At 43.6% G+C, this 12,487-nt stretch overlaps 1 protein-coding gene across 1 annotated transcript in view; it reads left to right on the top strand.

Annotated features, from left to right (window-relative positions):
- The window catches only part of CHN1 (chimerin 1), a 173,113-nt gene that overhangs the window by 27,306 nt on the left and 133,320 nt on the right, over positions 1-12,487 (top strand). Inside the window, exon 4 of the mRNA XM_075317358.1 lies at positions 8,934-8,989. Coding sequence (XP_075173473.1) covers positions 8,934-8,989 — 56 coding nt within the window. The remainder of the gene's footprint in view (positions 1-8,933; positions 8,990-12,487) is intronic.

Genomic DNA, 12,487 nt, shown 5'->3' with positions numbered 1-12,487 from the left:
AGTGCTTCAAAAGCCACCGCACACAGACGTATCCCGGACATGGGCTACAAGTGTCGCATTCCTTGTGTCAAGCCACTCATGACCAATAGACAATGCCAGAAGCATCTTACCTGGGCCAAGGAAAAAAAGAACTGGACTGTTCAGTGGTCAAAGGTGTTGTTTTCAGATAAAAGTACATTTTGCATTTCATTTGGAAATCGCGGTCCCAGAATCTGGAGGAAGAGTGGATAGGCCACAATCCAAGCTGCTTGAGGTCTAGTGTGAAGTTTCCACAATCAGTGATGGTTTGGGGAGCCATGTCATCTGCTGGTGTAGCTCCACTGTGCTTTATCAAGACTAAAGTCAGCGCAGCCGTCTACCAGGAAATTTTAGAGCACTTCATGCTTCCCTCTGCCGACAAGCTTTTTGGAGATGGAAATTTCATTTTCCAGCAGGACTTCACCTGTCCACACTGCCAAAAGTACCAATACCTGGTTTAATAACCACAGTATCACTGTGCTTGACTGGCCAGCAAACTCACCTGACCTAAACCCCATAGAGAATCTATGAGGTATTGTCAAGAGGAAGATGAGACACCAGACCCAACAATGCAGATGAGCTGAGGGCTGCTATCAAAGTAACCTGTGCTCCATCACCCCTCAGCAGTGCCACTGGCTGATCACCCCCATGCCACGCCACATTGATGCAGTATTTCATGCAAAAGGAGCCCCAACCAAGTATTGAGGCCTTTACTGTACAGACTTTTCAGTAGACGACAACATTTCTGAGTTTAAAATAATTTTCAGTTGATGTTCTATAATATTCTAGTCTTCTGAGATAATGACTTTTGGGTTTTCATTGGCTGTAAGCCATAATCATCAACATTAACAGAAATAAACACTTGAAATAGATCCCTCTGTGTGTAATGACTATATAATATATAGGAGTAGATCCCTCTGTGTGTAATGACTATATAATATATAGGTGTAGATCCCTCTGTGTGTAATGACTCTATCTAATATATAGGAATAGATCACTGTGTGTAATGACTCTATATAATATATAGGAATAGATCCCTCTGTAATGACTCTATATAATATATAGGAATAGATCCCTTTGTGTGTAATGGCGCTATGTAATATATAGGAATAGATCCCTCTGTAATTACTCTATATAATATATAGGAATAGATCCCTCTGTGTGTAAGGACTTTATATAATATATAGGAATAGATCCCTCTGTGTGTAATGATTTTATATAATATATAGGAATAGATCCCTCTGTGTGTAATGACTCTATATAAGGCCTCCGCCACACATCCGTGAAAACCACGTCCGTGTAAAACGGGCCGTTTTTCGGGTCCGTTTTCCGTTTTTTAGGTCCGTTTTTATGGTATGTGTGGCCTGCGTGTGTATCCCGTATGCTAGCCGTATGTGCGTGTGGAATGTCCGTGTGTGCGTGAGTGAAATAACTGACGTGTGTGTGTGTTGTCCGTGTGAAATGTACGTGTGTGATGCAAAATGTCGTTACTACATGTCGGAAGACAGAGTAGCGGGATGAGAATGAACTCGGGTGAACTTCACCCGACTTCATAGTCATGCCGCGGCTCTGTCTTTGTGCCGTGTACTGATTAGCGGTCACCTGTGAAGGATTCACCGGTGACCGCTAATCCCCCGAGTGACTGAAGTGTCCCCCCCTCTCTCATACTCCCCGTTCCCCGATCACCGGCGCTGCACGGCGTTCACACAGCTCCGGCGGCTTTTTCTAATTTGAAAAAGCCGGCCGCTCATTAAACAATCTCGTATTCCCTGCTTTCTCTCCCCACCGGCGCCTGTGATTGGTTGCAGTCACACACACCCACCACGCTGAGTGACAGCTGTCTCACTGCACCCAATCACAGCAGCCGGTGGGCGTGTCTATACTGTGCAGTGAAATAAATAAATAATTAAAAAAAACGGCGTGCGGTCCCCCCCATTTTAATACCAGCCAGATAAAGCCATACGGCTGAAGGCTGGTATTCTCAGGATGGGGAGCTCCACGTTATGGGGAGCCCCCCACCCTAACAATATCAGTCAGCAGCCGCCCAGAATTGCCGCATACATTATATGCGACAGTTCTGGGGCTGTACCCGGCTCTTCCCGATTTACCCTGGTGCATTGGCAAATCGGGGTAATAAGGATTTATTGGCAGCCCATAGCTGCCAATAAGTCCTAGATTAATCATGTCCGGCGTCTCCCCGAGATTCCTTCAGCCTTCAGCCTTCAGCCGTATGGCTTTATCTGGCTGGTATTAAAATGGGGGGGACCGCACGCCGTTTTTTTTTATTTATTTATTTATTTCACTGCACAGTATAGACACGCCCACCGGCTGCTGTGATTGGGTGCAGTGAGACAGCTGTCACTCAGCGTGGTGGGCGTGTGTGACTGCAACCAATCACAGGCGCCGGTGGGCGGGTAAAGCAGGGAATACGAGATTGATTAATGGGCGGCCGGCTTTTTCAAAATAGTAAAAGCCGCCGGAGTTATTATAACAGCCGTGCAGCGCCGCGCCGGAGATCGGGGAACGGTAAGTATGAGAGAGGGGGGGAACTGACCGACAGACAGCTAGAGGGACAGATAAGACAGAGAGACCGACCGACAGACATAGAGACCGACCAACGGACTGAGGGAGAGAACGAAACAGAAAAAGAAAAAAGACCGACATCACATGAAAAAAGCACAAAACGTACAGGGAGCAAACAGAGATGCGTCCGTGTCACTCGGACGTGCGCACAGACCCATTGACTTTCATTGGGTCCGTGCTGCGTTTTGCGTGCAGAAAACGGACATGCTGGCGTGAGACACGGACCAAAAAACGCATCACGGAGACGGACTCACGGACATAACCAAAAACGCAATTGTAACCGCTGAGATATAGTAACATTGGTGCACGTTTGGCCGTGTCTCCAGTATACACGGAAACGGACCAAACACGCACGTGTTTCACGGATGTGTGTTTCAGGCCTAATATATAGGAATAGACCCCTCTGTGTGTAATGACTCTATATAATATATAGGAATAGATCCCTCTGTGTGTAATGACTCTATATAATATATAGGAATAGACCCCTCTGTGTGTAATGACTCTATATAATATATAGGAGTTGATCCCTCTGTGTGTAATGACTATATAATATATAGGAATAGATCCCTCTGTGTGTAATGACTCTATATAATATATAGGAATAGACCCCTCTGTGTGTAATGACGCTATATAATATATAGGAGTTGATCCCTCTGTGTGTAATGACTATATAATATATAGGAATAGATCCCTCTGTGTGTAATGACTCTATATAATATATAGGAGTTGATCCCTCTGTGTGTAATGACTATATAATATATAGGAATAGATCCCTCTGTGTGTAATGACTATATAATATATAGGAATAGATCCCTCTGTGTGTAATGACTATATAATATATAGGAATAGATCCCTCTGTGTGTAATGACTATATAATATATAGGAATAGATCCGTCTGTGTGTAATGACTATATAATATATAGGAATAGATCCCTCTGTGTGTAATGACTCTATATAATATATAGGAATAGATCACTCTGTAATGACTCTATATAATATATAGGAATAGATCACTCTGTGTGTAATGCCTCTATATAATATATGGGAATAGATCCCTCTGTGTGTAATGACTATATAATATATAGGAATAGATCCCTCTGTGTGTAATGACTATATAATATATAGGAGTTGATCCCTCTGTGTGTAATGACTATATAATATATAGGAATAGATCCCTCTGTGTGTAATGACTATATAATATATAGGAATAGATCCCTCTGTGTGTAATGACTATATAATATATAGGAATAGATCCCTCTGTGTGTAATGACTCTATATAATATATAGGAATAGATCCCTCTGTGTGTAATGACTATATAATATATAGGAGTTGATCCCTCTGTGTGTAATGACTATATAATATATAGGAATAGATCCCTCTGTGTGTAATGACTCTATAATATATAGGAATAGATCCCTCTGTGTGTAATGACTATATAATATATAGGAGTTGATCCCTCTGTGTGTAATGACTATATAATATATAGGAATAGATCCCTCTGTCTGTAATGACATTGTGTTTCATTTTTTGTATTAAATTACTGAAATAAATTAACTTTTTGATATTCTAATTTATTGAGATGCACTTGTAAGTGTGAATTACACATCCCCACTACAAGCACTGCAAATTTTGCAACATTTTAGCATAACCTGACACTTTTTGCTCTTAAAAGTTGCAAAAAAAGGTTAAAGAGCATATTAAAGAATGTTCTGCATTTTGCTCTAAATTTATTACCTGTCCCATAGTGTTTAATGGCCAACCATCCTTTTCTAAAAGGAATAAGATAGGAATAAAACCATAAAGGACATTATCTGGATAATCTTTTATTGACATGTCAGGCCTGCGTTCCTGAATATACAGTGGGACCTTGGATTACGAGCATAATTGGTTCCAGGAGTGTGCTCTTAAACTAAGTTACTCTTATATCAAAGCAAATTTTTTCATAGGAAATAATTGAAACACAGACAATTCGTTCCACAACCCAAAAATATTTACTATATTTATACAAACTCATTACAGTAATACAAAATAATGTCTTGTATTCATATGAAAATATTACAGTACACTAATACAACATACTGTACAGTAAAAAAACATAAACAAATTAAACTGCACATTACCTTACAGTAGAATTGTTGGTGTGCGTGAGATACAGTATAAGCAATGTGCTGTACTTGTTAGCAGAAAAAAAGTATAATACTGTATCCACAAGTGCAAATTGATAGAAATGCTGTATAGTATATACTGTACTGTACAATGGTATAATAATAATAATAATAATCTTTATTTCTATAGCGCCAACATATTCCGTAGCGCTTTACAATTCAGGAGGATCATATACAAACAAGTAACAGTTATAGAAATACAATATTTAGAGGGGAAAAAAAATACAACCCTGCTCGTGAGAGCTTACAATCTACAATGAGATGGGGGGAGAGGCAAGGTTCAAGTGCTTATTTACAATGACAATCCAACCATCTCACGGAAATGGGGCTGGATAATGGTTTCCTGGACCAGTGGGCCCGAGCCTTGAGATGCCTTTGGGTGCCATGGAGTTTGATGTGGAGCTATGTTGTGAGAGGTTGTAGAGGGACTATGTGAATCGAATCTGATTAGGGAGTGTGATAGGCCGCCCTAAAAAGATGCGTCTTTAGGGTGCGTCTGAAGCTGAGTAAGTTGTGATTTGTCCTAACTTCTTGGGGTAGAGCGTTCCAGAGGGTTGGTGCAGCTCGGAAGAAGTCTTGGATCCGGGAGTGGGAGGTTCGAATTAGTGTGGATGTTAGTCGAAAGTCGCTTGCAGAGCGTAGAGAACGGGTGGACTGATAGACAGAGAGGAGGGTGGAGATGTAGGGGGGTGCTGCACTGTGGAGAGCTTTGTGGGCGAGAACAAGCAGTTTGAATTGGATCCTATGATATATGGGCAGCCAGTGCAATGACTGGCACAGAGCAGAGGCATCCGAGTAGCGGTTAGCCAGATAGGTGACCCTGGCTGCTGCATTAAGGATTGACTGTAGAGGAGAGAGTCTAGTTAGGGGGAGACCAATTAATAGAGAGTTACAGTAGTCCAAGCGAGAGTGGATCAGGGCCACGGTGAGGGTTTTTGTCGTTTCCATTGTGAGAAAGGGGCGGATTCTAGAGATGTTCTTGAGGTGCAAGCGGCAGGTGCGGGCAAGAGATTGTATGTGGGAGGTGAAGGAGAGATCAGTGTCAAGTATAACCCCCAGGCAGCGGGCTTGCGGCCTAGGACTTATCGTTGTGCCACACACAGAGAGGGAGATGTCAGGTTGAGGAAAGTTGGAAGATGGAGGGAAAAGAAGAAGTTCAGTTTTGGAAAGGTTAAGTTTCAGATAGAGAGCAGACATGACATTGCAAACTGCAGTCAGGCAGTCACTGGTGTTCTGTAGTACAGCGGGGGTGAGCTCAGGGGAGGAGGTGTATAGCTGTGTGTCATCAGCATAAAGATGGTACTGAAAGCCAAATCTGCTGATGGTCTGACCAATTGGGGCAGTGTAGAGGGAGAAAAGAAGAGGGCCAAGGACTGAACCTTGAGGGACCCCAACAGTGAGAGGAAGAGGAGAAGATGTGGAGCCAGCAAATGATACACTGAATGAGCGGCCAGAAAGATAGGATGAGAACCAGGAAAGAACAGTGTCCTTTAGGCCGATAGAGTGGAGCATAGAGAGAAGGAGATGGTGGTCAACAGTGTCAAAGGCAGCAGAAAGGTCAAGAAGAATAAGCAGAGAGTGGTCACCGTTACGTTTTGCTGTCAATAGGTCATTGGTCACTTTGACAAGGGCAGTTTCTGTTGAGTGTAAAGGGCGGAAGCCAGACTGTAAAGGATCTAGAAGAGAGTGAGAGGAGAGGTAGCGGGTGAGGCGAGAGTAGACCAGGCGCTCCAAGAGTTTAGAGATGGAGAGATTGGAGACTGGTCTGTAGTTGCTTGTGCAGGACGGATCGAGAGAAGGTTTTTTTAATAATGGAGTAATGATAGAGTGTTTGAGGGAGGAGGGGAAGATACCCGAAGAGAGAGAGAGATTGAAGATTTTAGTTAGGTGAGTGGCGACAACCGGAGAGAGGGACTGGAGTAGAGGTGTGGGGAAGGGATCAGTAGGGCAAGTTGTAGGACGAGAGGAGGATAGGAGCCTGGAGACTTCCTCCTCTGTGACTGGGTCAAATGTGGAAAGTGAGCTGGATGGAATATGGGGAGGGATGGGATTCACAGGGCTTGGTGGCTGGGAGCTGATCTCTTGGCGGATGTTTTCTATTTTCTCTGTGAAATACGAGGCCAGGTCATCAGCATGAAGGGCTGTGACAGGGGTCTGTACTTTGGGACTGAGGAGGGAGTGAAAGGTGTCAGAGTTTTTTTGGATTGTTGGCAAGTGAGGAAACAAGGTTGGTGAAGTAGGTCTGTTTGGCGAGGTGAAGGGAATAGTTATAGGTCCTTAACATGAACTTGTAGTGGATGAAGTTTTCTGGTGTGCGGGTTTTCCTCCATAGGCGTTCGGCGCTCCTGGAGCATCGCTGGAGAAATCGAGTTTGTGATGTGAGCCAGGGCTGTTTTACTCTGTGTTTGGTCTTTCTGAGGGTGAGGGGCGCTACTTGGTCTAGCGTAGTCCTGAGTGTGTCATTGTAGTGCTTTACAGCCAGATCAGGACAGGAAAGTGAGGATATAGGGGACAGTGATGTGTGTAAAGAGTCTGAAAGTGTCTGAGAATCGATGGCCTGTAGGTTTCTGAATGTGTGATTGGTGGGAGTGTGCTGGGGCGGACGAGGGTTTGTGAGCTTGAAGGAGAGGATGTTGTGGTCAGAGAGGGGAAGAGGTGAGTTGTCAAAGTCAGAGATTGAGCAGAGGCGGATAAAGACCAGGTCAAGGGTGTTACCATCTTCATGTGTCTCAGAGGATGAGAGCTGTGAGAGGCCAAGGGAGGTGGTGAGAGATAGAAGCTGGGATGCAGAAGGGGAGGAGGGGCTGTTCATGGGGATGTTAAAGTCTCCTAGGATCAGGGTTGGTAACTCTGAGGACATGAAGTGTGACAGCCAGGCTGAAAAGTGGTCAAGGAACTGGGTGGGTGAGCCTGGTGGACGGTATATGACAGCTACTCTGAGGGAGAGGGGATGGAAGAGCCTGATGGTGTGGACCTCAAAGGATGGGAATGAGAGTGATGGAGCTGGGGGGATGACCTGGAAAGTGCACTGTGGGGACAGTAGTAAGCCTACTCCACCACCATGTCTGTTTCCAGGTCTTGGTGAATGGGAAAAGTGTAAACCACCATGAGAGATGGCAGCAGGGGAAGTAGTATCAGAATCCTGAATCCAGGTTTCAGTTAGGCCTAGTAAGTTAAGAGAGTTATTGAGAAAGAGGTTGTGGATGTAAGGAAGCTTGTTACATACGGACCGTGGATTCCATAGAGCACAATTAAAAGAGGGAAGCGAGGGTGTACAGGGAATGTTAATAATATTATCAGGGTTTCTATGGGAGGTGGGGGAGGGGGTAAAGTTAGCCTGGGGTGGACCGGGATTAGGAGAGATATCACCTGAAAGAAGTAGGAGTAGAAGGAGAAAGGTCAGATGGTTTTTGGACTTGTGGCATGGCTTTTTTTGGAAGTCCCTGGAGCTTGATTGAGTCAGATTATTAAGATAGGTGAAAAGAGCCTGGGAGCTGTACATAGGAGAGGGGAGGAGAGAGGGGCTGATGTGGATGAGTGGTGATGGAGGGGGGACTGGGTGGTGAAAGTGAACAGAAAAAGCACATAGGATGATAGAGAGTGAGATAATAGTTAAGGTTAAAACAGATGGCGTTGACATATGGACATATGGACAGAAAGTTACCTCCAGAGCGGGTCAGAGCGCGGTGAAAGGACAGAACCAGACGTGTGCACGGTGAGTATTTGCTCTTCTTGCAAAGCATTGCTCTTAAACCAAGTTATAAATTTGTAAGAATCTTCGCTTGTCTTGCAAAACGCTCTCAAACCAAGGTACTCTTAATCCAAGGTTCCACTGTATATGCCGACAGTGGTCACAGTTTCAATGTGAACTTGGCTAAGGCCTCACTTACATGTCCATCGTTCACATACATGTTTGGTCCAAGTAAAATATATCTTTGTACCGTGTTAGCCAGTAGAGATAAAAAAATAGTAAACAATTATTAATATATAAATTATAAACAATTTTTTTATGTTTGGTCCATGCTTTCTGTGATCTACAAAAATAAAAAATAATATGAGGCACTTTGCCATAATAACTATAAAACGCTGCAGATAAGGAGCATTGTGGTGCAATAATCAGGTTATGCATTTTCTGGATATAAATGTTACTGTTATTTTTCTCTTAGTGTATCAACTACAGCAGGAAGCTCCTCACCCCAGAAGGATCACCTGCACCCGTGAGGTGAGTGCCCAAAGGAGCTTTATTGTAAGCACTTAGCAGCCAAGTGAACTGGATAGAAACCTTTTATTCTGCACTTCGCTTTCAGTGCTTTTCCAGCTCTTCCCCGTGACCTCCTCACACACATGCATGACCAGTTTGACCGAATGTGCATATGTTTTCAATACAGAGGATGAACTCTTCTGGTGCCTTGTCTTCCTCTGGAACAAAGGGTCGAGCATGTTAAAGTTCAACATGCCTGATCATTCTTACTCCCAAACATCTGCTGTCAGTGGATTCTTGGGACACACTTTAGGCCAGTTTCACACTTGCGTTTACAGACCATGATGCACAGGTCTCCCAATCCAATGTTGACGGCTGATCATATATGCCTGTGAGGTGTGAGGCTGTCCAGATGAGATAGGAGACCAGCGATCAGCCTGTACGTCACAGTTCATACTCAATATGTGTGATAGCAGTCCGAGTCACCTGAAAATGGAAAGTTCCTCCAAATTACCTTTTGGGCCGCTCCAACTCTATTACAAAAAGCCTGTCAATACTGATACCTCATTTAAGCTATTAGTAGTGGAAAATGTTTGTTTTTGTATTGCTAATGCTTTACCATTTCCAATAAAATCAACAAAAAAACCTGTGAAATAAACTGAACTGGGCCAAATATTAATATTCATACATGGTGACCGCTTGTGAATAAAACTTCTGTCAGCAGGTGGCAGTATAGACTACAATAATTAATATTGGAATTACGGATCTATTTTGTGGTTTTCGCCAGTGTGAACAGGTAACTTTCAGAATCATAACCTGTGATTCATTTTAGATTTTTTTTTTTTTTTTTTTTTTTTTTTTTTACCCTTTTCACATTTTCACTTTATTTTTGTTAATAATATACCTGAAGGCTGTAGTATAAAACTCCAAATTCAAAAGTCTATTTTCTTAGCCAGAAGTAACATTAAAGGGAACCTGACAGGTGCAATATACACCCAGCACCACGAGCAGTTCTGGGTACATATTGCTAATCCCTGCCTAAGTGTCCCTGTATACACTAGCATAGATAGATAAAGAGATCTTTAGAAAACGTATTTTTAAAGATCTTTTACCGTATGCGAGTATGCGACTAGTCCCCTGGGCGTTAGTCCCCCGGCCAGTCGCCCCCATTAACATGTTAGTGCGCCACTGTGGGCGTCCTATCATGCTAATGAATGTGCATCATCAGAGGATGATCTCACTCACCTCTCCGCTGCCATCGCGTCCCATGGGGGATTTCGGCTCAGTGCGCATGATCCCGGAGTTTGGTGCATGTGCACTACATCAGTTTGAAGCCAGGACGCATACACTCAGCTTCATAGTGCACAGACCGAAACTCCGGGGTCATGCGCACTGAGCCAAAATCCCACGTCAAGCGCCGATGGCAGCGGAGAGGTGAGTGAGATCATCCTGTGACGCTGCACATTCGACGTGATGTGCTAAAATGCTAATGGGGGGAACTAATGCGCAGGGGCTAGTGCCCTCGCTCGTTAACATATGGTCAAAGATCTTTAGAAATACTTTTTTCTATAGATCTCTCTATCTATGCTAGTGTATACAGGGACAGTTAGGCAGGGATTAGCAATTACACCCAGAACTGCTCGTGGCTCTGCGTGCATATTGGACCTGACAGGTTCCCTTTAAAAAATAAAGTAAACAATTTGGTTTTCCTATAAGGACTTGTTGCATTTTTGTTGTGGAAAACATGCAGGATTTTACAGTACCAGTAATATGGATGGGATTTTTGGACGCTCATCCACAGGCTGCTTAGTGTTTCCATGCACATTTGAACCTTCAATGCATTTTTTTCAGATCTGCAGCTTGTTAATTCTTTCAGCGGTTTTGCAGCATTTTTTGCCTATTCAAATGATTGAGGATAAAAAAGTGGTGTTTTTCCTACCAATACTCACTTAGTATTAGTATTTCTTAGAAGATCTGTTACTGCAGTCACATTATTATTATTATAATAATAATAATAATATCATCGCCATTTATTCCCTGGCGTTTTACATGTGAAAAAGAGGCATACATAGACAAGTACAATAATCGTGAACAATGAATTTCTTCTGGATGAGCCACGTGTTCCTGTGATTCATGTATGGAATAAATGAGTTTTTCTGCCTCCTAGTTTGCAACCACAGCACTACAAGGAGGGCGATCATTTCTCATTTTTAAGGAGACAAATTTGCACATGTTGGTGCTTACAATGAACGTAATTTTTTCATCTTTATAAAGGATCTAAGGGGTAAGGCTTCTCCTTATAAAGACCTTATAGAGACAATAATCTGCTCCCCATGATCATGTCACAGCGCCGCCGATGGAGCTGGGTAAGTGCACGTTTACCGCAGCGGGCATTTAAATTGCGCTGTCACATTTTGACAGCGCGATTTAAGGGGTTAACAGGCGTGGGTGGAGCTGTGTCGCGCTGACGTAGGGAGTTTTGCTCACCTTACATAACATGATGGTATATCTTAAAGAGCACCAACCACCAGGATTTTCGTAGATAACCTGCAGCCAGTGCTATACTGGCACTATCAGGCTGATTCTATACATACCTGTAGGGGTCAGCTCTGATGTTTAAGTTTTGAAATCCAAGAAAGTAAAGTTTATGAAATTGTCAGCTTCTTTAGTGACAGCAGCTGAGGATCGGATAATATCTGGGGGGGGGATTCATAGTTATCCCCTCCCCCTGTCTGAATTAGCATAAGTATTAGGCCCTGTGCGCACTGGAAAATGGAATTTTCTTAAGAAAATTCCGCAGGGTCTGAAAGATTACTGCACCCGCGGTAAAAAATCGCGGCAAACCGCACCCGAAAACCGCATGCGGTTTACCGCGGTATTGTTCGCGGTATTGCTGCGGTTTTGCCGCGTCCGGGTTGGTACATGTGCTTTAATGCATTCAATGCAATAAAGCACATTGAAAAAATAAAAAGTAATTTCCTGAGATAGCAGATAGATAAATAGATAGATAGAAGAATAGATAGAGAGATAGTTAGATAGAGGGATAGATAGATGGAGTCCCTGTGAGCACACGCTGCATATCTCACGGTCGGTAGTGAGTTCAAATTACCGGCCGTGGGAAATGCCCTGCGGTTACCTCTGCTGTCTTGCTGCGAGGCTGCATTCAGTGCTGTGTCAGTCGCGGCTGGATGCAAGCATCGCAGGACGTGGATTACGCTGGACCTGTGGATTACGCCGGAGCTTTGTTTCGGGAGGGGTTAATAAAAGGGTGAACCAGGAGCTTTTTTGTGTTTTATTTAAGATAAAGGATTTTTCGGTGTGTTTTTTTCACTTTACTTACGGGTTGATCATGTCAGCTGTCACATAGACGCTGCCATGATCAAGCCTGGACTTAGTGGCGGCGATCCGCTGCCATTAACTCCTTATTACCTGGATCGTCACCGCATCAAGACATCTAGAAGAGCTGGGGACACTCCGGTACTGCCACATAATGCATGCGACAGTCCCGGGGCAGCTGCG

The sequence above is a fragment of the Anomaloglossus baeobatrachus genome, chromosome 7 (genome assembly GCF_048569485.1).
Source record: "Anomaloglossus baeobatrachus isolate aAnoBae1 chromosome 7, aAnoBae1.hap1, whole genome shotgun sequence".
Lineage (NCBI taxonomy): Eukaryota > Metazoa > Chordata > Amphibia > Anura > Aromobatidae > Anomaloglossus > Anomaloglossus baeobatrachus.
The sequence above is the reverse complement of the archived record's forward strand: the minus strand, read 5'-3'. Positions and strand labels throughout refer to the sequence as shown.